Here is a 27,816-nt window from a genome sequence, read left to right as displayed (position 1 = left end):
GCTTTTGATCCAGTTAATTGCGGTGATGTCAACATTAAGATTGTGGAGTTTTGAGTACAATATGTTTAATCTATTGTGTCTAAGGCTTTACTAAAATCTAGAAAGATGCCAATAACACATTTACCATCATTTAAAGTTTTTAAAACATTATCAGTCAATTTAATTGGTGCATCCTTGGTGCTGCTCGTTTTCCTAAAACCATATTGCCCATCGTTAAGCAGTAAATTACCCTAATTAGAGCAAATTTTATTTGAGGTTTTTTTTAAACAAGGATTTTACTTTAGCTATTTTCATTTTACTTGGTACTTGAGAAGTTGTTAAGCTGGAGTTTAAAATGTCAGTTATTACAGGAGCAATAGCTTCTGCCGCATCATTAACTAATTTTGATGGAATGTTATCAAATCCGGTTGCTTTGGCTGGAATAACATTTTTTAGAAGCTTGGTTGCACCATTTACGCCGACTTGCGATAATTTGAAAATGAAACATTTTGTTGAAATCCTTTGTGTTAGCTCTACTGGATTATGATTAAACTTTTCAAAATTTTGTGCCAGTGACATACCAATAGAAGTAAAATAGTTGTTAAAGGTGTTGGCTATATCAATCTCTGTAGTCAGTTCTTTTTCATTATGTATTATATATTTGGGCTGATGATGATGATTTAGTTTTTCCAATCCCATTATTTAAAATTTGCCAGAGGTGTTTAGGCCCAGAAGCATTTTTATTAGGGATTCAAAATAGTTTGATTTAGCATTGCGGAGTTCCGTGGTTATTTGATTCCTTAACTTTTTGTATCGAATTTTTAACTTTGAGTTAGAGCTAAAGGTGGTAAGTTGAGTGTTTGAGAGTAGAGGTAGTTTCGCTTTAGAGGTAGTTTCGCTTTAAAATAAGCTTGTATATACGAGCTGAAATCTAAGGTTTTCTGTTAGTTTTGTGATTGGGTGATGAAGGGGTAATAATAAAAGGAGTATGCTTGTTAAAAATTTTTTAAAAGATGTCTAAGAAAGTGTTATACTTTGTTTCAGTAGAGATTGTTTCATATATTGAGTGCCAGTTGACGTTAAAAAGATCAGAAATAAAAGCTTATTTGTCATAGGCTGTATCTACTTGTACACTGGATTTCACGGTAGTCATACTTAGGTAAACGTAGATAGTACCTCACAGGCACCTTGAGGCTATGTACAATATTGTACATGTAGCCTTTGTGACTGGCTGAATTTCAGTTGCTTATTTGCAGGAGGTTAGCTTTGTGCTAATGCCTCCTCATTGGTGATAATAATGCATTCCTCTGGGGATGTTTGGTAAATCCGCTTTAGGAATCTTAAGCTGGCAGGAATAATTGGCAATGCCCCAATTGAGTTTTTGCTTCAATAAGTTCTAACAACATTTGGAGATTATGAAGAGGACGCTTGCCCATCGCTACAGTGTTTGAATTCTGTAGTTTATACAACAACATGGTAACTTTTAAAAAATGTCTATGTAATTTATACTTTCTAACAATCTCAAATGGCATTACAGAGTAGCAACTTTACACTTTTGGTCTGCTGATGCATTCTGGTTGATTGTCACTACTATGTCAGCAGCCTTTACAAGACTTAATAAACATGAGCTCAATAATTCATTTGGTTTTTCAAAAGCCTTATTGTTTGACAGTGTCTAACGTACATTGGGTAGCTTACTTTTTGATCCAATCAAAGGGAGTAGGGCTCCTCTCTCCACTGCTTTTGAGCCACTAATGTCGCTGTAGGTTTCTTTAGGTCTGAATAGGAAATACAACTTGGAAATACCAAAGTTGTACTACTTATTTTCTGAGGGGCACTTGTTATTTTTGGTAGCATTTTCTTTTAACTCATATTAGTAGCCCATTAGGCGGTTCCTTCCGCTTCAAAACGTTGTTACAAACCCAGCCTATAAAGACAACCACTTTAGCATTTACTTGTAAAACATGACTTTTCGCATTTTATATTCAACTTAGCTAGCATAAGAAGTCAATTTTTTGGTATTGAAACATTAAATGTAATGTAACTTCCAGTATAAAAAATTTTCTAGCCTAGGCAATTTATCTTTGCAAAAAATGGCTCCAATACAAACTTCCAAGGAAATTTAATTAATGCAGCAGCATTGAAGTCATTCCATGTTCAATGTATGAATATTTCTTTTTACACTCTGGCTATTCAATGAAACGCTGAGTGCAAATGCTTTTGCTTGAAAAGTTACATTGATATTGTCCAATCAAGTAGTGCTTCAGGAGAGATTGAGGTCGCAATATAATATTTTCGGAAAATAAAATATCATTGCTTAAAGGTTGACTTGCAACAACATTTACATTACATATATTTGGTATCAAAATGTTCACCATGTCTGACTCTGCTGTGTTGTAGTGTACAAAATGTGTGAAAATGTGATTACAAGCTCTTAAAAGCTCAACACAAACAGTTGAAAAATAATAGCCGTAGGTTGGAATTTCTTATTTTGATGACGTATTCAACTCGACGTGGTTATGTTTTGACACACTGTTTTTGAATCGAAAGACCAATAAAAGGTTCAATATAGTAGCACTTCTAGTAGCACTAGTTTATGACAAACACTTCAGGTTCTACCGGAAAGTCCGTTTAAAATCTAGCTGCTCGCTACTTTTCAGTTTCATTTCGGCTGGTTTAATCATCTAGTCATGATCTGATCATGGGACTCAAATTTCCCACCAAATGGCACGAACACTTTTTGCAGCATTTTTCAACTATCACAGGCAACCAACAGGCTTGTCATGTTCATAGGAGGATGATGTGTACCCCTTCGAGCTAAGGTTAAAAAATTAAACTGATCTTTAGGCTAGGTTTTGAGATATCATTGCTCAAAGTGACAGCATTACAATGATAATGAAATAGACGTATAAGGACAATAGACATAGTTTTATTAAATGCGTCAAGTATATTTGTTAAAGAATAGAGAAAGCTTAATATTAGTATGCTTTATTATTTATCTTGAGGTGTTGACTGCTGTTCTAAAAAAAGAATCAAGGAGATTGACCAACCAGAAGCTGAGATATAGCCAGCCAAACACAGGTCTACCAAAAAACATAACTGTTTTGGTAATCATCAATAAATGACGTATGAAATCGAATTGTGTGCCATTGGTCAATTAAGCCAACTAATGTGCTCTCCTATAACAATCACGGCGTTTTAATTGGTTTAATCCCTGGAAGTATAGAACAATCAAATTGGGCCTAACAATCATTGCTCTGAGAATTCCGAACCAGTCCCTCTGACGTGTAGATTAGTTTTAAAATAAAATAATTACACGCATATATTATTTCGCAACATTCTGCTATCACTTTCTACAAATTATATTAGTTACATCATTTATTCTATACACAGTTATATTACTATTTTGTATAATATGCATTATGATTATTATATTAATCATAAAAATAATCATAGATAAGATAATAGATCAGTAGAAAAATCAAATGAAAAGTTATCGTTTTCTTTTCTTACAGCAAGAGCAGCACGGTCAAGTTTTTCTTTTTAAGATTATGGCTGTAGTGAACTTACAGTCTGTTAATAGTGACGATAATCATGAAAATCAACTGAATGCTGCAGTAGATACACAGTAGAAAAATGATTATTGAACAAAAATTCACATTCCCATTTCTTATTCTAAACGTAAATTGTACAACAACATGGTAACTTTTAAAAAATGTTTATGTAATTTATACTTTCTAACAATCTCAAATGACATTACAGAGTAGCAACTTTACACTTTTGGTCTGCTGATGCATTCTGGTCAATTGTCACTACTATGTATAATGTCAGCAGCCTTTACAAGACTTAATAAACATGAGGTCAATAATTCATTTGGTTTTTCAAAAGACTTAATGTTTGGCAGTTTCTAACATATATTGGGTAGCTTACATTTTGCTCCAATCAAAAGGAGTAGGGCTCCTCTTTCTGCTGCTTCTGAGCCACTAATGTCACTGTAGGTTTCTTTAGGTCTGAATAGGAAATACCACTTAGAAATACCAAGTTGTATTACTTATTTTCTGAGCGGCACTTGTTATTTTTGGTAGCATTTTCTTTTAACTCATAATAGTAGTCCATTAGGCGGTTCCTTCTGCTTCTAAACATTGTTACAAACCCAGCCTATACTGCTCTGATCTGACAAAAACACGGTAACCCTCTTTATTTCTCTGACTACGTCAGAGAAATAAAGAAATTCCAATCTACGGCGGCTTTTCGTTTTTGAGCTTTTAAGAGCTTGTAATCACATTTCCACATATTTTCCACCTACAACACAGCAGAGTAAGACATGGTGAACCTTTTGATACCAAATAACTGTAATGTGAATTTTGTTGCAAGTCAACCTTTAATTCAACTCACTGGTAGTCATGCATGTGACTCAGCTGACACCGTGTTTTTGTGCTTTTTGATTGGTTGAGCTTATAATGTATAGCTTTATATATTGTATAACAGCCTTTTGTTGCAATGCCAAGTTTTGTATGCCAAATCTTATGTATTTTGCTGGAAATATTATGAAGGTTTTTATAATGCAACTTATATTACTTTCCATTAAACTTGGTAACTAAATCGGGCCTCATTGCTGTTATACTTATCACTCTGCTTCACCAAGTTTTGTCAAAAGGTTATTCATTCAATTTGAATATTGGTCAGAATATTTTCAAGAATGTATTCTATCAATATTATCCTACTATTGCAGATTCTCTGGATTGTATGAAGTATGCAAGAGATATAACAGCAACTCTGAAATGTGAAGAATGCGACTTCATCTCTACCTTCAATCATCAATCGACTAATACCTGTACGTCTCACGCATCCAGTACTGAAAAACCCTATGCATGTACTCAGTGTGCTTATAGGTCTGCACGAAGTGGTGATCTACAGAAACATATCAAAACTCATACAAGGGAGGAACTCTATGCATGTACTCAGTGTGACTATAGGTCAGCAGATAGGGGTGATCTACAGAGACATATGAAAACTCATACAATGGAGAAACCCTATGCATGTACTCAGTGTGACTATAGGTGTGTGCAGAGTGGTATTCTACAGAGACACGTGAAAACTCATACAGGGGAGAAACCCTATGCATGTACTCATTTTGACTATAGGTGTGTACATAGTGGCAGTCTACAGACACATATGAAAACTCATACAGGGGAGAAACCCTACGCATGTACTCAGTGTGGCTATAGGTGTGTGCATAGTGGAAATCTACAGACACATATGAAAACTCATACAGGGGAGAAACTCTACGCATGTACTCAGTGTGACTATAGGTGTGCGCATCGTGGTAATCTACAGAGACATATGAAAACTCATACAAAGGAGAAACCCTATGCATGTACTCATTGTGACTATAGGTGTGCACATAGTGGCAGTCTACAGACACATATGAAAACTCATACAGGGGGGAAACCCTATGCATGTACTCAGTGTGACTATAGGTGTGTGCATCGTTGTAATCTACAGACACATATGAAAACTCATACAGGACAGAAACCCTACGCATGTACTCAATGTGACTATAAGTGTGTGCAGAGTGGTAATCTACAGAGACATATAAAAACTCATACAGGAGAGAAACCCTACGCATGTACTCAGTGTGATTATAGCTCTGCACGAAGTGGTAATCTACAGAGACATATGAAAACTCATACAGGCGGAAACTTGATAGACTCCAGCATTAAACAGCCTGTGAAATAGCAGTACTATTGAATTTTTTGTATAAAAGTAGCCTTTTATTTGTTCATTAGCTTGCCTGTCAGCTTGTAGCTTATATTTATTCTAGTGACTTGATATCTCAGCTCATTGCACTTATAATGATTCACTGTGGAATATCTCCTCATGTTTCTTTTATCAATTATTGAATTTATTAGGACTTTTATTCTTACATTTTGCATGATAATAAATTATGTATATTGTATATCTGATATGTTCTACCTATGCACTTCGTGGGTGCCTAAAGCTTGAGCTTACAAATTTTCAAATTTATAAATTTAATTTGCTAGCTCAATTTTTTAATGTTTAGAGGTATATTTTGCCCAAGTTTTATTCCAAGCTTTTCAACTTTAGTGAATTTGACTACATGCACAGTTTAATAATCATAACATTTAACCTGCACACTGAGTGGATGGGACCACCTAGGCTGATGGAATGTAAAAAGCTAATGATAAAGCTTACTGATTAAATTAGTTGTCATTTTTGCATTAAACTCATTCTCACTGTCATGTATAATAGTCGAGGTGCATAGCTTGATATTCTGTCTCCGTAAGTTTCCATATTGATGTTGTGAATATGACCATTTCTTAATGTGTTTTACATATGCTTCTAGTCTATACATGGGCGTGTATGAACTATTTCAGCTTTAGTATCTTTCAACTTAGTTTCTGTTGACAACAAATGTTATGGTTTACAAATCAATTTGCTCGTTATGCATAGACTTGTATTGGGTTTCATTTATTCGCTCTATTTACTGTATTTTGCTGTGCATAAAAAATGATAAATTTAAATGAATAAATTTAATTATCGATGCGTGCAACCTTTAATCAATCATCTTTTATTGATACAAGTTATGAGCCCACCAGGCCGTTTGGTGCCAAAGTCTAGCGCTGCATGCAGTGAGTTAATTTCTGAGCTATTTGCTTCTGTTATTTGACTTGTGGGTGTATTGTAAGGCTTTTTGACAAGATATTCTTCCAAATTTGGATCTAAAATTCACCATTTTCTATTATTCGCTGAGGTTTTTTATTAGACATAGAGGTTTCAAGCAGAGTGATTAACCTTTTTCATTGTATCAAATTTCATGTATTAGCCAATTACAGCATCTTTTTTAGTTTGTCTCAGAGTCTTAGCTAATAAAATCCCACAACTTTCAGCCAAACATAATCTATGGAGTTCCGCTTCTGGCTACTGGGATATTACAAATTAGTTTAAATCAGCAAATGGATTGTCTGTTGCCTTGTCTGTTGAGAATGGGTGGAATTGTTTGTGCCGTGGCATGTCATCTACCATACATCCATAGTTATTATTGGTGCTTCATAAATCTTGAGCTATCTTCAGTTGAGTGACTATTATTAGCTGGCAATTGTAATATCAGATAAACAACAAGATAATGCAGAGAGTTTTAAAAACACTTGGATGATAAGTTAGCATGCAATTGTTTTGACCTTTATTTTATTTACTAAAATAGCAAAGTCATAGTTGGTTAGATATTGTTGTCACCTTTTTAATTGACAGTTTTTGTGTTGCAAACTGCTAGACTGTTCTACGGTCAGCCTTGTAATCTCAGGTCTTTCAAGCCATCAAGTAGCTAAGATTGAAGTAGTTGGCTCACACAGCATTATATTTATATAAGGGCTAGCCGGATGTTCGGCGTTGCATCGATGATAAAAAAGGGTTTTGTTTAGAAAATTTACTTTTAAACAACATATTCAACACTAATATTTACCATTCTAACTGTTAAATCAAGGTATTTGTTTATTTCTGTGAATTGCACTATTTATGTGTACTGTGTTTATATCTGTGTAATTCATACCATACCGGTTGCAGTGCCTATTACAGATTTATACTGATTGCAATAGTCTTTTGGCTAGATGAGTTTATGCATTTTTCTTCACTTATATGGGCATGCATTTTTCTTCTGGTAAGGCTTTGCGGATTTCTCTTCTAATGTGGCTTTACAAATGAAGCGAGCTGCAATGTTTAATATGGAGCCATGAAAGATTGGCTTGTATTCTAAGTATGTGCCGAATTTATTCCATGGTATAGCAAATTGGACAGTGTGGTGGATTGGATAAATGGGTGTGCGCAGGACTGGGGATGTGAGTTCAAATCTAGGTCGCAGCAGATTTCTCATTCTTAAAACTCGATGTTACGTCTTGTATGGATTGCCAATTGAAATTGACTGATGCTTAGAAGGTGTGTATATGTTTATTCCGTTGACTGTAAAACTGCAAAGCAAATGTACATAATAAGTGCAGCTATACAGTAAGTACATCAAACCCAACAAACTATCATGCATTTCTCACTTACTGATAAAACCTATTTTACCTCTAGTTATCTATATAATGTAAATGTTTGTGCGACCTTCACTTTCCTCCACTAGCACAAGACTCGTGCATGAGTACAATACATATATTTTTGCTTAGTTCATCAAGGTGTACAATAAAGAATCAAGTAACAGGCAATGACCCGGCCCAGAACAGCTCTGCTCTGCTATGCAATTGTTCCGGCTTATATAGCTGCTAAACCCTGCCCTTGTTCTGCTTGATTAGACTCGGCATGGCGCGGTTCGGCTCGATCCAGTTCGGCTCGGTCTTGAGTCGGTACGGCTCTGGCTTGGCTGTGGCTTGGCTCGACTCGGGATGGCTTGGCTGTGCATCGGCTTGGTTTGGTTAAATGCAAGGGGACGCCATCCACCGCACACTCTCCCATTGGCGACTACGGTTTCCAATTCACATCCTGAGGGAGTACTAGTTTGGCCAGAGCCTCATGCTAGTGGGCTCCGTGGCGGAGGTGCTCTATCTCCTCCAATAATAACTGGCGTTCCTAGCCCTTCTGGTTTCCCTGCCGTAGGATCGTCTGCATGGTCTCGGCAGCCTTCGTCCACCCCTGGGTGTCCTGCGCTAACAACTGGGCCCAGCTGCGCTGCGCCTGTAAGACGACCTGGCTGGCTGGAGTCCGTTTTAGTATCTCGGCCAGCGTGCGTGACCCGGCGGGCTCCACAGTTGTCTTGCTCCTCCTGGTCGAAACTGGGCAGACCCAAGCTGGGGGGCACAGTGGTGTCCTGGCCTGCTGTGCTCCTCTCAGGGGGCTGCGGCGCCTCCTTCTTCTGGTAGTGGGTGTGCAAGCAGCCATCGTCAGGGAGTCCTTCATGTTATCCTGGCAGAACTGCTCCCAGGAGTCTTGGTCCACCAAATACACCACCGGCTCCACTCATCCTTGCTGGTGAGTCGCGTGGTGCAGCAACATCTGGTCCCTTGACACGTGCTGCCAATCGCAGGGGCACACAAACATGGTGTAGTGTTGCAGCACATGAAATCGGATCCTCCGGGTGGTGGTTGTAAACTGGCAGATCCAGCTACTCCCATCTCTCACCTGCTCTTCCGCTGGTTCTACAGTCCGGTAAGACAAGTACTTGATAGTCCTTACGATGGCCTTTGTCCACGGCCTGACTTTCTCTGGCTCCGGCTCCGGCTGCCTCACGATGTGCTCTCTCTCACGATAACAGCCGGTGGAGAAAAAGACAACTCTGGCGAAGGGGGGGGGGGCTGAGCCATCTCCTCTTCGTGAGCACAGCAGTCACCAGGCATTCTTCTTCCACTGATTCTTGTATGGCCTCATTGTGCAGCTCCTCCACACTGTCCTCTGTTAGAGTGGCATCCAGCAGCGCCTCTACTCCCTCCTCAGTAATTTCCAACACGGCAGAATCCGGCCGTCGTGCCATGTCCTTCTCCGTATTACTCCCTTTGTAGGCCACCACGTTTGCCGGTGTTGGTCTACTCAATCCTTCTCCAGCTTCTTCCAAGCTCATTGTGACCAAAGTCAGTAAATCCTGTAGAGATGTGTTGCCTTTGCTCTCTATCTTTTCCAGCACTCTGATGTTGTCCAAGGAAAATGAGTGCTTTGATAAGAAATCCTTGGTTGCTATCGTGAGAACCGTTTTACCTCCTTCCTGCGCGACCTCCGGACCATTTTCCATTAATTCCATAGAGTAGCATTCACCATCTCTGAATCGTTCCGGCTTTCTAATTGTTCGGGCCAGCCTCGGATTGTGCCACCCGGAGTTGATTGGTTTGTGGGGCTGATGGAATCTGATGTTGTGGTCTCTTTGGTCTCTACTGAGTTTGATTTCAGTTCTCCCGGAACTTTCTTCCGTGTGGCCAGATTGATGTGCTTAGAACTTGGAGGGCGTCCTTGACTTCCTTTTTTCTCCAGTCTGGCTGGATTTTCTCCCGGAGTTATCTCCTGCTCTTGATCTTTTGCAGCTTCCATTAGCAACTTTTCCCAGCTAGGGGGTGGCATTAATGGTACAGGATCTACCCTGACCTCTTCCTGCCTTCTCTCCGGCCTGCTGGGTCGAGCTCCGATCATGTTAGGACCCCTCCTTGGCTCCAAAGTGGCTGGGGCCTGTCCCAACCTCTCTTGACAAGCAAGATAGGGTTTTAGCTTTCTTTCACTCTGTATGGAAGACTGGCCCTGCCGTTCCACCAGATGTGTGTGGTTCCCCCAGGCCTTCAGGACCTGATATGGTCCCAAGAACTTCGCCTGCAGCTTCGGATTTTTTTCCCGTCTTCAGCGTTTGTTTGTGAGCCATACCCAGTCGCCTTGGGCGTACAGCGGTGTCTCTTCCCTGTCTATTTGCCGAACCTCCATTTGTGCCTCGTGCACTGTCTGCAGTCTCCGTTGCACCTCTAGAGCGTGCTCGTGGGCAGGAAAAAACTCGGTTGGTGGGTGGTGGCTTTCCAGCTGGTCTGGCAACCTCAGCTCCCGTCCCAACACTAGCATGTTGGCCGTTTCTTCAACCGGGAAGGGGAGGGGGTGCCTCTGTATGCCCTCATCAGCTAGGGGAGCAGTAAGTCCCACTTGGTCTGTCCCCGAGCCAGGAGCAGCGTCCTCAAGGAGTCTCTGAGTCCCCGGTTTTTCTGATGATACGGAGTCGTGTGGGTCTTCCTTATGTTTCAGAGTTGGCACAGTTCGGTCATCAGTTGGCCCTCGAACTGTGCCCCCTATTCCGTGTAAATCTTCTCGGGCAATCTCAGGTAGCAGAAGGCCCGCTCATCCAGTGCATTGGCGACCACCGGGGCCGTGGCGTCAGGTAGTGCCAATGTGTTTTGCCACCGGGTGAAGTTGTTGGTGAGAACCAGCACCCACTTGTTCCCCTTGGCATGACAGGAAATGGCCCTACCAGATCCATGGCCACCTTCTGCCAGGGTCATCCTGCGTAGAGCCTCCTTTTTCCTTCGGCCACCTTTGTCCCTAAATGCTTTGTGGCCTGGCACACCTCGCAACTCTTGACAAGCCGTCTGACTGTGGACGTCAGTCCGGGCCAGTACCATGTCAGTTGGAGGCGACCTGTCATCCTACCCACCCCAGAGTGAGCCAGGGCGTGCGTTTGCCACACTGTGCTTTCTCGCATGCCAACCTGTCGTATGCGCAGAGAGCCCAGCATGCGATGTAGGATGTCCAGCTCTCTGCTCCCGACCTTTAGATGTTCTGCTGGCACCCCCTCTCCTGTGACGATGGCACGGTACATGATGGCCACTGGTTCCTGTCCAGTAGCCTGTGTCCTTGCCAGTTCGCCCTTTGGTCCTATCACTCCTGGTTGGGCTGATAGCCCCTCGGCGGAATCTCCGGCACCCAGGTTCAATCTTGCCACTGTTTGGGCAGGAGTCCCGTGTTGGTTGCAGGCCGGCCGCCAAGTTATGCAATCTTGCCCAGGGTCGATCCCGCTCTATCGAGGGCGGGAGTCCTATCCAGGCAACTGGTCAGTACCCACGCAGCTAATGACCCTTGTTCCCTTGCCAACTCCTTCCGTGAAGGGCCCCTATCTCTCTGTTCAATGCTAGCGCATTGCCGGCAGTCCTCACAGGTTTGCCTGCTCAATCCATCTTCATTCCCGTGGCGAGTCCCTGACCGGTGCTCCAGGATGTAGCGGAACTCCGCCAAGATCTCAAGCCACTCTGCTACGTTGTTTGAAGGTTCCCTCCTCCGGCAAAGCCACCAGAGTGACGCGTGGTCTGTCCAAAGGAGGAACTCCTGGCCATACAGATATGGCTAGAAGTGCTTGACCGCCTTCACTACTGCAAGTAGCTCTCGTCGAGTGACGCAGTAATTGCGTTCTGACGGGCTGAGGGTCTTGCTTTAGTAGGCAATGACCCTCCCGCAGCCCTCCTGTACTTGGGACAACACGGCCCCCACTCCACATTCGCTGGCGTTCGTGTCCAGGATGTACTGCCTTCGAGGATCCGGATAGCCCAAGATGGTGCTGATGCTCTCCTTCAGCGTGTTGAAAGTGGCCTTTTCTCCCTCCATCCATCTCCAAGGCTCTCCTTTTGCAGTCAGTGGGTGCAAGGGGTGCGCTTTAGTGGTGAACTCTGGGTTAAATTGCCAATAGTAGCTGACCGTCTCAAGGAATCTTTAGAGTTCCCTCACTTCGCGCAGACTCGGTCACTTTGCGACTGCCTCCACCTTGATGGGGTCTGTAAAGACTCCGTCTTGGCTTACTATGTGACCCAGGTAGCGGACCTGGGAATGCAATAGCTCGCACTTGGAGGGCTTCAATTGTCTGGCCTTGTGGAGGCTCTGGAAGACCTCCTCCAGCCAATGTAGATGCGTATCAAAATCTGAGGCGATGACGATAATATCATCCGAATATAGCAGCAGCGCTCTCCAGTGGAGGCCATGCTGAACACATTCAATGAGTCTTTGGAAGGTGGCAGGGGCAGACGTCAGTCCAAAAGGCAACACCTTCCATTTCCACAGTTCGGACTGTGTCGAGAAAGCCGATTTCTCCTGCGCCTCTGCATCTAGGGGTACCTGCTAATACTCGCTCACCATGTCGAGCGTGCTAAAATAGTGACTGCCGGACAGGGCGTCCAGACTGTCGTCGATCCTGGGTAGCGGGTAGGCGTCCTGTTCCGTGACGGCGTTGAGACGCCGGTAGTCAATCCAGAAGTGCCACTTCCCATCCTTCTTCCGGACCAACACCACGGGGGAGCTCCAAGCTCCTCCAGCTGGCTCGACGAGCCCTCGTTTGAGCAGATCCTGGACCTGCCTCTCGGCATTCCAAGTATGGCATCTTCGCTCAGTCGGCTAACTACAAAGACTTCCTCCGTCTTCACATCCTTCGATCAAATAATCAGACAAATTATCCCATAAAAGGGGAGCCTTGTCCTGTCAGCCAATAGTCCGTGGCTGTCACTCTCCTCAAGTCGGTCCCACACGGCTCCTGGCAATTGATCAAATATTTGTTTTTTGATCAGATTGGTGGTGCATCCGGTGTCCAACAGGAACTAGATGGGCCGCTCCTCCATTTTTTCTGAGAGGAAATAGCTGGTGGAGTGGGGTCGGCTGAGGGCTTGCGCCCTAGTGGTATCTTCTAGGACATCCTCTGTGAGGCCTGGAAGGCTTCCTTTCCGTGGTGGGGGCGAGGTCAGTACCTTGGACCATCCCACATCCGGAGCAATTCTGCTGCTCCCGTTATTGCCACCCCCAAGGCACGAAAGGGGTCAGCTTTGCCGCTTTTAAGGCAGGCTTCTGACTGTCCGGTCTAGTAGGGATGGTTCTCAGTGTCTGGAGCGGAGGGAATTTAGGAGTCACCCTCCTGCATTTCGGGTTACGTCTTTCGTTTGGTTTCGGATTGCGTTTCAGGTTGGCATCAGTAACACCCGCTCTAGTGCCTCGACCAGTCGGTCGGGTCCCAGGTCAGCGCTCCTGGCTCTCCTGTTGGCCATGTCTGGCTTCCAGTAGGTTTCTGCTTTTTTCCCAGAGCAGTGCCTTTACTGTGTCCGCGGCTGCTGGTTTCTTTCTAGGTTTCTTCTCATAGTAAGTTCTTCCAGTAGGCGCACTCCGCTTCCTCAGGCTAGTCCGACAGGACTTGCCTGAGAAGCCCTCAGTACTGTAGAGTACTGAGTACTGAGGAGCCTCCTGTCGGAGCCCTCAGTAGGTCTCTGCTCCTGGAGCAGTGCATCTACTGGGTCCAAATTGCAGGCTTTCCACAGCTCTTCCTGAGTTTCTTCTAGTAGGAAGTTCTTCTAGTAGGAGCTTGCTGCTTCCTCAGATAAGTCCTGCCAAAGCATTCAGTAGGTTTCTGCTGCCAGAGCAGTGCATCTACCGGGTCCAATCCTGTAGGGCTTTCCACAACTCTCTCTGGGTTTCTCCCTGTTGCCAGAAAGTTCTTCCAGTAGGAGCGGTTTCGCCGTTTTTCAGGCAGCCCAGCTCATTCAGAATTCAGTGATCTAGATGCGAGTCCTGAGGTAGAGTTCTTGAGATCGTTACCGATCCCACTGCTGCCACCAGTGTAAAGGTTTGTGCGACCTTCACTTTCTTCCACTAGTACAAAACTCGTGCATGAGTACAATACATATATTTCTGGTTAGTTCATCAAAGTTTACAACAAATAATCAAATAACAGGCAATGAACAGGCCGAGAACAGCTCTGCACTGCTATGCAATTGTTCGCGCTTATATAGCTGCTTAATACCGCCCTTGTTCTGCTTAGTTAGACTCGGCACGACTCGGTCCAGCTTGGTTCGGTCTTGAGTCGGTCCAGCTCTGGCTTGGCTCGGGATGGCTTGGCTGTGCATCGGCTTGATTTGGCTAAATGCAAGGAGATGCCATCCACCACAATAATATATATTTCTCAAAGTTTGTCGTTCGTCCGTCGGTATGTCTAGCTGTAGCTATTTAAATCTTGAAATTCATTTTCCATGTTCTAATGAGTTTGAACTAACGGAGATTGCAAATGGAAGTTTTTAATCTACGTGCCCTACTACTGAGCTATACAAGACATATTTATCAAGATGCCATCATATACCAGATAGCCCTATGCACACGCTAAATGTCGTGTTATTTGAAAATATGAATTCTATTACCTCTATGAAACGATGCACTTTCGTGTTTTCTTGAACATCCATTTTCAGTTTTCCGTAAGGTTTAATTTCCATATCGTGGTCAAAGCTAATTCTTTTCATACGGAAATTTGTATTATCTCCGTAGGAAAAGCCTCGACACTCTCTCTCCGTTCTGTCAGACAAACATAGTACAATATCTCATGTTGAAACTCTTGTATAAAAGTCGCCTTTCTTCTCTGCACAGCTTGTCTGTGCGTTTGTAGCTGATATCTTTTCTGTTGACTTGATATCTCAGCTCATTGCACTTATAATGATTCATTGTCGAATATCGCCTCATATTTCCTTCATCAATTATCAAATTTATTAGGACTTGTCTTCTGACATTTTGTGTATGAACCAATATTGATGTTTTGTGCTATTGCATGTCTAATATATTCTACCGATGCATTTCTTACACATGTATGCCTAATGTTGTTGAGTTGAGAAAGTTTGACAAAATTTTGCTTTTCTGAATTTAATCTGCTTGCTTAATCTTTTACAATGTTTATGTATATATTTTGTTTCATAAGTTTTATTTGAATTTTCCAACATTAGTAAATTTGAATCTACGAGTTTTATAACCCTAAAATTAAAAAAAATTGTTATTATTAACAAAAAACTATTTGTAACCATATTGTCTGAAAAAAAAAGATCAATAATAGCGCAATCTAGGCAGTTGTATCGTATGTACTATGTCGAATAACTATCACTATGTTTCCATGACTCACATAATTCGCATGATTCACAGAATTTGAATGGTTTGCAAGTTGAGTTACTTTGCAATTGAGTGTTTCAATGAACACCTGCCGATGCAGTTTTACCACCAGTTCGTGGCCCCATAGGTCAAGTATTAGTAGAGCTGTTCGATGTCTACCTGCACTATGCATTCAATTTCAGAGTTGTTTTCTCCTGAAAACTGAATGAAACCGAATCTTCATTTGTTACTTCGGTTTACCCATATGGGCATTATGAACCGCATCGAACCGAGATTTGTATATTTATTAATAAATAGTAAACTAATAATTAATATTGTGATGGATTTACTAAGCTGAGCTGCTTTAATTGCCATAAGCAAGCCCTATAATCAGCTTAGCCCTATAATTTAAAAGCCAGCTTGCGTGGAAAGCCCGTTGGTTAACACTCAGCCCTTGCTATATAACCAAAGGTGCTTCAGTGTTAAGACGGAGAACAAAGAGCACAGAGCTAGTGATACAGACTACGAACGACAGAACTAAAGACTGAGAGTTACGTACCTAATCTACATTAAGAACAGTGCGGTAACATTAACCTACATTTGTGCAGCTTTGTATATCTTTGGTAACATATATAATGTTGCTTAACATTCTTAAATTTACAAGTGTAACTGTTTTGAGTATTTATTATTTGTAACTCCTTTCAGCATTACGCTTGATTGTAGTGAATTGTATCTAATTGTTTTATCTTTCAAGTTTATAGAGCTTGTGTGAATAAAATCCATCATTCACCAGACACTTTGTTTGCAACAATTACAGTTGTGCATGAGAGCTATTACTCATTTGGTGTAAGACAACTTGTACCCAGAACCCACTTGCAAGTGGCTAGTCAGCGCTGACCTCCACAACATTGGTGGCAGCAGTGGGTTATCCGTAATCCTGTTGCTACTGTAAGTTTAGCTGTACGCACAACTTAGTAATTGTTAAACAGCTCACCGGAAAAAAAAGATGGCTCAAGGCGGAGACTCCAGAGTGTCTACTAATCCATTTCTGCCAATCAGTAACCCAATCTTGAACGCGACTAATCCATTTACTGATACTGATGAGAAACAGCCAAAGCAAGTCATGCACTCCGATACATCAGTACACGTTGGTGGGGCAGCCTTCATTGACGATATGTACCAGAAATATGTGTTGGAACTGCAGGACAGACAGGCTGCCAGAAGTCGCATATTTTCTTCAGCAGCAGAAGGACTCCACAATTTGGCACATTTTACTGTCTCCGCTCCCCGACCAACAGAGCAGCTGCAGTCAACCAGGTTAGTCGAGCCTACTTCAGAGAAGATAGCTGTTGGTTTACCCAAAAGTTGTTGCGCACACTCAAAAGACAACTGGACCAAGTCTGTAATAAGAAGGCTGAGGTTCCAAACTCTACACTCAGTGGTCGAGTGAATCTCAGGTTATCACACTTTGATGGGCATGAAGATGTTAACTTATTTATACAACAATTTACTGAAATTTGTGACGTGAGCCGATGGGGATGATCGAATCGCACTCATACAACTAAGATCCTGCTTATAGCAAACAGCCAAAGACTGTGAAAGAGCTGAAACGGTTGCTGAAGTAAATAGGAAGCTGCTACAGATGTTCGGACTGTCTGCATCTGAAGCAAGAGAACAGCTGCACTATTTACACTGACAAGTAGGAGAAGATTACCTATCATTGGGTAAAAGAGTAGAAAGGCGGTCAAAGTTAGCCTATGGTGGTCTTGGGTGTGCTGTTGAGAATGAGAAGGCCTTAGAGCACTTCCAGCGAGCCGTGGATGACCCTGCACTTCGGCGGCACCTGCTGCTGGTCAAGGCTTTAAATCTGGAGAAAGCCATTACCGCAGCAAAACATTATGAAATTGCTGGGCGTCAACCAGTACTACCCTCAAAAACTAGAAATCATCCAAGAGTTACCCAAATAGATAATCCAAGCGGTACTAGTGGCAAAGCTGCAGAAGACAACTCAGAAATGGATCTGGCTGAGGCTCTATTCTCCATGTCATTAGAACTGGAAAAATAGACAAAGCTGATCAAAGATCAGTCTGCCCGGATTGCTGCTCTAGAGCAAAGAAGTGTTGACACAACCAATGTCAAGTCTCATAGAGCCAGACGTTGCTCCATATGTGGAGACTCTTCCCATCTGATGCAGAGTTGTACAGTACGGAAGAAAAGACCACCACCTTCCACAAACCGTAATCTGGAAAACTAGCAAGGTTCAATCCTAAGATTACGGGTAACGTGGATGGACCAGTGTCAGATACCCGTTACGGAAGGCCAAGTAAGTAGGGCAGGAGAGAAACAAGGGCGAGCCAAGCAGACAGTCCTGGTGAGTTGTCACAATTAAAACCAATCATTAGGAAACCTGATTTGCTTCCCTTGCTTCTTCATTGCTCTGGAGAAGCTGCGAACCCTCCGGTAGGTCAATTTAATTGCAGTACTAGGGTTGATGCAGAGCATCCTTGTATAAATTTTGCAGCCACTGCTTCTGCACGCTATATTCTAGGAAAAGTAAAGGGCTGTTCAGTACACTATTTAGTAGACAGTGAATGTACCCTCAACTTGCTGGCAAGGAGAATGTTTGATAGGCTGCCACGTAAGTTTCTTGATGGATTGCTTGCGTTTGAACACACTGCAGGCACTCTGGCAGATGGATCTGGTTTGAAATTTTATGGACAGATAAAATTAGCTGGCAGATTAAGGTCAGAACTAATAAAATTGTACTTTGTTGTTGCAGATATTGAACCAGATGCTATACTTGGAATGCCCTTTTTAGTAAGCCATAATTGCTTAGTTGTTTAGACTGTACTTTTGTGATGAATGGTAAACACCTTAGATGCACCAACCAACGTGGTATAGATTTTGTTAGTAGGGTACAGGTAATCGCTAATGAATCTATTCCTGCTAGATCCAAACAGTTGGTTTGGTGTTGGTTGTTAAATAACATTTGTTCCCCTGTTGGCATCATAGAAGACACAGGGGTTGCGGCTAAGCATGGCATAGCTATTGCTGCTAGTGTGAGTACATGGAGTAAGGAAAGGAATTTTTTTGTTAGATGCATTAATCCTGCAATGCAAGTATGTCACCTTAATGCTGGATCTATTATAGGGCAGTGCGTCAGCTTGGAGAAGGGACAGATTGTCAATTCATCTGTTCATATGATGGATGGGAACCACAGGAAGCGTGTCTCAAATGAAAATATCCTTGCTATTCCATCTCACTTGGAGAGCCTATATGAAGAGGCAACTGAGGCATGTTTTCAGCTTTCGCAACGCAAAGCGATTGCCAAGTTGTTGCATAGCTTCAGTGATGTCTTTTCAAAAGGTGACTCTGATCAAGGACTGACTTCTTTAATGAAACATTCTATCCCTGTTAAGGTGACATCAAAGCCAATTAAACAGGCTCCAAGACGTTTAGGGGTGGAGAAAGAAGCCGAGGTCAGCAAGCAAGTTCACGAGTTGTCAAAGCAAGGTCTTATTGAGCCTGCATATAGAGCATAGAGCTCTCCTGTTTTTTTGATTTTGATTTGATTTGATTTTTATTGCGTAATAATAACATGACAATATGAGTAAAAAAATACACAGAGTAGCAATAGGACATGCCAGATAGCCAGAGGCTAGAGTCAAGGCAGCCCCAGCAAGCAGTAGGAAAAGAAACAGAATCAGCGATAAGCGCACACTCCGGAGCACCAGAGTCAGGAAGGACAGTCCCAGGACGCCCACAGGCGCTCTACCAACTTCGCCTTCAGCTGACCCGGAGCAGAGCCCGCACAATCACTCAAAAATTTATTATATAATTTCATTGCACTAAAAAATATCGATCTCTGTCCCTTAGAAGACAAACACTTTTTCAACTTTAATTGATTTTTACTTTTTAAACGGGTATCTTGACAATGATCTATCATAAAATCTTGCAACTCTTCCATGGGGAAAGAATTTGTTAAAAACATTAGCAGGCGATACTGGAATAAAATTTCAATTGGCATTATTTTTAAAATTTTAAAATTTTTGGAAACTGTTTGATTTGGTTTAAAATTGAGTATTATTCTGATTGCCTTTTTTTGCATGATTAAAAGTTTGTTTAAATCAGTTTTGTTGCCGTGGCCCCAAAACTCGATTCCATAAATTAAAAGAGAATAGAAAAAACTGTAGTACAAATTGATCATGGTTGATTTGTCTAGGTAGGGGCGAATGAAACGAAATATTAGTAATATGTAATTAAGTTTTTTGATGAGACTTTGGATGTGTTTTTTAAAAGTCAAGTTGTTGTCTAGCGTGATACCTAAAAATTGAGTCGAATCTTTGATTTGTAGTTGAGAATTGTTTAAAGAAAGGCTTAGATTATAATTTTGAGTGTTTTTAGACGGATTTTTGAAAACTACTTGAAATGTTTTACTGTTGTTTAAAATGAGTCTGTTTGATAGGCACCATTCATTAATAATATTTAATTCCTCTTGGAGTTTAGAATTATCTGTTGAAAATATATTGGTGTCATCTGCGAATAAAATACAATCCAAAGCAGGTGCAGCATTTACTAAGTCATTTATAAAAATTAAAAATAAGAGGGGTCCTAAAATTGATCCTTGTGGGACACCAATCGTAATTGCCCTCATTTGCGAACAATCAGTATCTGTTTTGGTAAATTGAAATCTATTTTGGAGATAACTTTGAATAAGAGAGGAAGACTTTACACTAAAATTGTAGTAAAAAAGTTTGTCAATTAAAATTTTGTGATTAATCGTATCGAATGCCTTTGAAAAATCCAAAAATACGCCCTGAGTTATATTACTTTGATCTAAATTAGTATATAAAAATTCCATTAGACTGTTTATTGCTGTAGTGGTGCTTTTACCTTTTCTAAAACCAAATTGTTTAGGCGACAAGATGTTATTGGTTTCTAAAAAATCCCGTATTTGCAAAGACAAACATTTCTCTAAAATTTTTGATAAAGCAGGAAGAATGGAAATGGGCCGGTAATTAGATGGATCTGTTCTATTTCCTTTTTTAAATAATGGAGTCACGCGAGCTATTTTTAAACAATTTGGGAAATTAGATTGTTGTATAACAAGATTTATAAGATGTGTTAAAACTGGAATTAGGACTAGTTTATTTTCTTTTATTGCACGGAGAGAAATTCTATCATAGCCGGTTGCTTTAGGAAGACTGAAAGAATCAATTATTTGCAGTGTTTGGTGGGGGTCAATTATCTGGAAGCTAAAATCAATATCATTTACACAGTTGTCCATAAATTTAGAAAAGTGAATATCGGAAAGTGGCAACTCATTGGCCAGTTTATTACCAACATTTACGAAATGATCATTTAAGGTCTCAGCTATATCTTGCGAGTCTGTTAGGAGTTTTCCATCTTTGTTTATGCTCGTTGGGCTATCTGAATTTTTAGAGTCTCTATTTAATAATCTGTTTATGAATTTCCACTTTTCGTTTTGATTATTTTTACATTTATCAAATTCTTTTTTATAGAATTTAGTCTTCGCAGTTTTAATTTCATTTGTGACTAAATTTCTGAAACTGTGGTAAGAGGTGTGGAGCGAAGTATTGAAAGGTTCTTTTTTGCATTTAATGTGCAATTTTCTTCGCTTATTTATCTGTTTAAGTAGATGGTGATTCATCCAAGGTTTTAAAAAGTTGAGCTTTTTCTGATTTGTGGAAATTAATTTTTTCTTCCCAGTTATTTTTATTAAATTTTGGAACGACAAAGAAAAGGATTCAAAGCTTTTGTTAACATCAGAGCAATCCATTATCGCCCGCCAATCTTGTTCAGCAAGCTTGATTGCTAGCTGATCATAGTCAATAATGAAAATGGATAAATTTGAACGCTTGGGAATTTTGATTTTAAACTCAATTGATGCAAAAACTGGTTGATGGTCAGAAATATTAAAATCTATTGTTGCAGAGTTTATGTTAGAGTCAACCCGGTTAGTTGCTATGTGGTCTATAAGGCTATTTTTGGTACTACCTAGTCTTGTCGCAGTTAAAATTGTGTTGCAAAAGCCATATGATGTTAACAAGTTTTCATAATTGAATGAGTTTATGTCAAGAATATTTTCGGGACCGAGATCGATATTAATGTCACCTACAATTATTGTGTCCGGTGGTAATGTGGGGATCAAAGCTCCGAGATCCTCCAGAAAAGACGGCAGAGCGCCCGAGGGCGCCCTGTAGACTGCCAACACCGAGAAAATCCGGCGCCCCGAAGAATGCACCGACGCGAACACCGCTTCCGCCCCAGCCAGTGTAGCCGCCAAAACTCTAGCCTCAAAACCATCTGCCACATACACGCAAACTCCTCCACCTCCTTCATTTGGCCGTGAACTGCAAAGCAATCGATAATTTTTTAAAATAAATTTGTTAATATATGAATGTTCACCAAGCCAAGATTCTGATATAACGATAAGAGAAAAGTTAACATTCAGATGAGCCAAAAAAAGTTCAAATTCAGAAAACTTGTTATGAATGCTGCGAATGTTTATATGCAGAATGTTTATAGAGTTTTTTAGTACTATGCTCTTCAATGCATTAGGTTTGATCAAAGCGCTATGATGAATATTTAGTAAATCAGGTGTATCGTCGAAGCCTGGTATAGTTGCGCTAGTAATAGAAAAACCACATTAAATTATGGAAATGATTAGTTCAAGTCTATCAGGTCTTTGTCGGAAGAAATCTTGATTGCTTCTGAAGTTTTTTCTTTACGCATGAAAATGTTTCCATGATAGGTCCAAGCATATTTATAATTTAAGTCTCTTTTTTTACATCTGACTTTATAAAACAGCTCCTGTGTTGTTTTAGGCAGCTGTTCATTGATGAAGATTTTGTCTGAGTTTTCATATCCCAGGGACTTCGTAGTAATTGATTTTTTTACCATACTCTTTCTTCCATCATAGAACGCATCTCTTGCAGACATCTTGTTGAATTTTATAATAATTGCTCTCTTAGGATTTTCACCAGACTGTTTGGTTCGGAAAATTCCGTCAATGTCTTGTTCATTATAGCTAAGGTCAAGGCTGTCAGAAAGTTTCTCAATAATAGCGTGAAGATTTTCCTTATTTGTTACTGGAATTCCGTCTAGAATAAGTGATTTGTTGAATTTTTCTTGTTCTATGAGTTGAATGGATTTAGAAAGCTTTGTCAACGAGCTAGTAGATGGTTGCAGGTCAGAGTAATCTTTCTGCAAGTCGCACAATGATTTTTTAATGCTTTCAATCTCTTCGCCATAGTACGTCAAGGCTTTAGCTTGCTGCCTTTGTTCATCTTCCAGGACGGTGACACGATTACCAATACGATCCAGATGTTGACATATGCCGTTAAATTTATCCTCCATCCATTCTTTTGTTAGATCAAGTTTACTGTTGATGTCGCTAAGGGTAATGCTATCTTCAGTGATACTTGATGTTTGTCGCGTAATGTGCTTTTTGTTCGGCATTTTGAAGCGAAAAAAGAAAGCTGTTGTACTCGTGAAAAAGAAAGATGGCAGCATGAGGTTCTGCATTGCCTATCGCAGATTAAATGCTATTACAGTTCGCGATGCTCACCTCCTGCCTCGTATAGATGAAAGCTTGGAGGCCTTAGCTGGCAGCAAACTCTTCTCCACACCGGATCTCATGAGCGGCTATTGGCAAATTCCATTAGATGAAGATGTTAAAGACAAGTCGGCATTTTGCACTAGAGAAGGCCTGTGAAGATGGAAAGTCTTGCCATTTGGTTTGACGGCAGCTCCGGCAACATTTCAACGAATGATGGAGCAAGTGTTACATGGACTGCATTGAAAAACATTGCTGCTATATCTAGACAATGTTACAGTCATGGGTAACAGCTTCGAAGAACATTACCTCAACCTTGAAGAGGTCCTATCTCGGCTTTGGTCGGCCAAGCTCAAGCTTAAGCCATCCAAATGCCATCTCTTTAAAGAAGAAGTGGCATATTTGGGACATATAGTTAGTAGTAATGGTGTAGCAACTGATCCAAAGAAAATATCTGCTGTTGCTACTTGGCCATCTCCGAAGAATGTGACCGAGCTACAATCTTTTCTTGGGACTGTTGGTTACTATCGTCAGTATGTCCATGACTTTGCCAACAAAGCCCGACCACTGACAAAGCTAACCAGTAAAACAGCTAAGTTTGAATGGACTGAGTGACATGTAGTCTTATTAGTCATGTAGGATATTTGCACGTAACTGCAATTATATGATTTCAAGGCTTTAAGGCTTTTTATGAAAGTCAGAGCACTGTAGGCATAAACAGCTTAATGTTAATTTTATAGCTATCTAAGCCATTCTGTCGTTTTGCCTCAGTTATGCGTTAACTCTCAGACTGTGAACAACACACAATAATTACATTATTTCAAGCACTACTCAATAGGTCTATACTATTTGACATGGTGTCAGGAGTAGGATCATAGGATTGCAACCAATTTATTACAAGTGTGACATGGCTGAAGGAGGCGTAAGACCTCCAGGCAATTTTATTGTACAACAGTCTACTGGCAATCCAAGTGAGTCAAGTCGCAACTGGTCAGCATGGCTACAGCAATTTGACCTCTATATGACAGCTTCAAAAAAATTTACTAAAGACGAAGAAATACAAGTAGCGACATTGCTCACACTGCTTGGAGCACAGGGACAAGAACTCTTTCGTACATTTAACCTATCTGCTGAGAATGCTAAAAAATAACACCAGTGAAAGAAGCTTTCACAAAAAATTTAGCATCCAGAGTTTGTGAGGAATTTGAAAGGTACAAATTTTACAGTAGAGTCCAGCAAGAAGGTGAGCCTTTTGACAAGTATGTCACAGTACTGAGAGACTTGCGGTCAACATGCAATTTTCATAAGGCGGAGAGTGACAAGGCACTGAGGGATAGGATTGTATTTAAAATAGATTCTGAGCCAGTGCGTGAAGAACTGCTTGGCGTTGATGGTGATTTAACATTAGCCAAATGTTTGGATATATGCCAGAGAGCAGAGGCTACTGCGAAGTACATGCAAAATATTAAAAATACGCCACCTGGTAACATTAATGCAATAGTCAACTGTGAGTCAGATACTGACAGAACACATACACAAGGGGAAGTGCCTGATCTCACTGTAAACGCATTAACGAGCAGACACAGCACCAATATAAATCAGTGGCACACTTGCAGTTAGTAGTAACAGCCCCACTACCATGTCACTGGAAATCAGAAACTGTAAGTTCTGCAAAGGAAACCATGCTCGCTGTAACTGTCCAGCCTACGGCAAGCGCTGCAAAGACTGCCGAAAAATTGGTCACTATGCAAATTCCAAAGCCTGCAATGCTGACATTAAACCTATAGCTAGGGCTAATGAGGTGATTATTGCTGATGAAAATGCTGAGTACACAATCAACCCTACAGACATAACTGGTAAGGAATGGTTTATTGACATTAAGTGTGAAAATCGACTAATACAGCTTAAAGTTGATACAGGGGTTTCATGTAATGTCATGCCAAAGTCTGTTTATTATTCCTTACAATGTCAAAGCTCAAAGCTTTAATTGAGAAAACATAGCCAATCACTTTTGTGTTTTAGTGGACATAAATTGCATGTACTAGGAGTAGTATCACTGTCAATTGAATATCGTAATGTTTTTTCGGCACATGATTTTGTGGTGACAGACCATGGACAGGTAGCTCTGTTGGGTTTGCCTAGTAGCAAAACATTGGGTCTGGTGTGCACAGCTGATAGCATTACAAATAGCGTTGCATCACAGTATCCCAGTGTTTTTGATGGGATAGGCAAATTGCCTAGTAAACATGCTTTGAGACTGAAAGATAATTGTAAGCCTGTTGTACAATCTGCTAGGCGCGTGCCATTCAGGCTCAGAGAGCAACTCAAGTGTACGCTTTCTGAGATGGAAGACAATGATACTATAGCTAAAGTGAGGGTGTCCACCGACTGGGTCTATCCAATTGTCAATGTCCTTAAACCAAATGGCTCTCTTCGAATTTGTTTAGACCCTTCAGAGGTAAACAAATGCATTCGTAGAGAACATTTTGCTTTGCCGACAGTCACGGAGATATTTGCTAAACTGTCAAAATCTCGAATCCTTAGCAGCTTGGACTGCAAATCAGGGTTTTTGCAGCTTGAGCTTGACCATAGTAGTAGCATGCTAACCACTTTTGCCACACCTTTTGGCCAATATAGATGCTTGAGGCTTCCTTATGGCATTAGCTCTGCGCCTGAGGTTTTTCATAGAACAGTGAGTGAGTTATTTGGTGACATTGAGGGTGTTGAGGTGTATGTCGATGACCTGCTCGTGCATGCTCCTACTAAATCTAAACATGACAAACTTCTGGCTGCAGTGCTTGAGCGATGCAAGGCTGTCAATCTGAAGTTGAACTTGTCCAAATGTTTCTTTAAACGCACTGAACTAAAACACCTAGGCCATATATTAGGCAAAGGGGTTATAAAAGCAGATCCTGCAAAAGTAGAGGCCATAGTTGCTATGCCCGACCCAGTTTACAAAGAAGATGTTCGGCGGTTGTTAGGAATGGTTACTTACCTTTCAAAATTTTGTGATAATCTAGCTACTTTGATTACTCCACTCCGGGAGCTCACTAAAAAGGAATTCTGTGTTGGAGTGGTCAGAGGTTCATAAACAAGCTTTTGAGTGCATAAAGTCAGTAATATCAAACGGGCCAGCTTTGAGAATGTTTGACCCGAAGAAACCAGTGACAGTTTCGGTTGATAGTAGCCAAAATGGTGTGGGTGCAGTAATTCTGCAGGAGGGACAGCCAATAGAGTTTGCTAGTTGTGCAATTACTGACACACAGAAGGCTTATGCCCAAATAGAAAAATAGTTTTTGGCTGTACAATTTGGCCTTCAGCGATTTTACCAGTATGTGTATGGGCAGGCAGTGACAGTGCAAACTGATCATATGCCACTTTTGGGTATCATGAGGAAAGGCCTGAATGACTTAACAGCACGGTTACTGCGAATGAGATTACGCATGCAGCTTTATGACTTTGAATTAGTCTACATGCCAGGCAAATCGTTGATTTTGGCAGACACACTTAGCAGGGCATACTTGAACAGGGTAGGTGAAAATTCTGAAATCTATGATTTGAGAAACAATGAGCAAATACAAGCTGTCGTATATGGAATTTTGCTAAATGTGTTTTTCAGAGATAGACTGGTAGATATCACCAGCAAGGACCCTTCTATGGAGGTTCTCAAATCATATACTACAAAGGGGTGACGAGCACATCGGGGGTTTTGCCTAGATGGAGTCAAACCATTCTGGAATCTGAAAAACGAGCTCACATGTAACAATGGCTTGATATTGCGCAACAATAAACTAGTTATTCCTGCAGGAATGCGGAAAGAAATTCTTGACATCCTGCACATTGGGCATCTGGGCACTGTTAAGTGTATTGAGCGTGCAAGGAATTCAGTCTAATGGCCTGGCTACCTCGCACATGTAAAAGACATGGTTGATTCATGCTTTAGCTGCCAAGAGCATAGCCGAGCCAAATCACTACCGACAGTTGAGCCTTTTGAAGTGCCTGAATACCCAATGCAGTATGTAGCCACAGACATTTTCAATCTAAATGGCAAATAATACCTGGTAACTGTAGATAGATACTCAAAATGGCCAGATTGTTATGAGCTCAAAAATTCAAATTCTAGAGCTGTGATCGAACTATTGCAGCGCCAATTTGCAAACTTTGGCAAGCCTGAGATCCTGCTGAGTGATAATGCACCGCAATACAGTTCCTACGAGTTTAGGTGTTTTGTTGAAGAAAATGATATCAAACACATAACCAGCATTCCCTACTTTTCAAGGGCTAATGGGCTAGCAGAGCGCATGAACCAAACCATAAAGAATAGCCTCAGAAAAGCTTTAGAAATGGGCAGACATTGTTAGACGTTTTAATGACCATCCGTTCAACACCCTTAGGTGATGGGCTGCCCACCCCAGCTGTGCTGTTGCAGTCTAGGAATTTACGAAACAAATTACACTTTTGCACTGAGCAGCTGCGCTATAAAAATCTAAATGCAAAGAACATTGATATCCTTTAAAGGAAAAGCCAGGGTCAAGATGTTTTTGGTAAAGCTAGCGATAAAACAATTGCTATGTTTAGTGATGGGCAACATGTATGGTGCAGAGTGGGTCATAAGCAATGGCTTCCAGCAAAAGTCATTGGCCATGCTGGGACGCCTCACAGTTTCCATGTCGAGCTGGAAGGGGAAAAGGTGGTTAGAAGAAATCAGTCATTCCTCAGGACAAGAAAACAAAACTTGCTTCGCTATGATGTACGCTCAATGCCTAGAGCTAGTGAAAATTCTGGCCTGAACCACGAATTTTATAAACCAACAAGTAGTGCTCCAACAGCCACCACCAATTCAAGTGAGACTGTACCAACCAGTGCGGCACAAATTACACACAATGCAAATGTCACTGTGACTAGGTCTGGCAGGG

At 41.2% G+C, this 27,816-nt stretch overlaps 1 protein-coding gene across 4 annotated transcripts in view; it reads left to right on the top strand.

The window, feature by feature from the left end:
* LOC137387045 (oocyte zinc finger protein XlCOF6-like) overlaps positions 1-27,816 on the top strand; it is a 226,755-nt gene that overhangs the window by 29,904 nt on the left and 169,035 nt on the right. The window contains exon 5 of one of the 4 annotated variants that reach the window (XM_068073330.1): positions 4,712-6,544. The exons of the other annotated variants lie outside the window; for them this stretch is intronic. Within the exon in view, the coding sequence (XP_067929431.1) occupies positions 4,712-5,718 (1,007 nt within the window). The 3' untranslated portion in view covers positions 5,719-6,544. Of the gene's footprint in view, positions 1-4,711; positions 6,545-27,816 lie in introns of those variants that run through there. 4 annotated transcript variants of the gene reach the window in all.

The sequence above is a fragment of the Watersipora subatra genome, chromosome 2 (genome assembly GCF_963576615.1).
Source record: "Watersipora subatra chromosome 2, tzWatSuba1.1, whole genome shotgun sequence".
Classification (NCBI taxonomy): domain Eukaryota; kingdom Metazoa; phylum Bryozoa; class Gymnolaemata; order Cheilostomatida; family Watersiporidae; genus Watersipora; species Watersipora subatra.
Note: the sequence above shows the minus strand (reverse complement) of the source record. Positions and strands in the feature narration are given on the sequence as shown.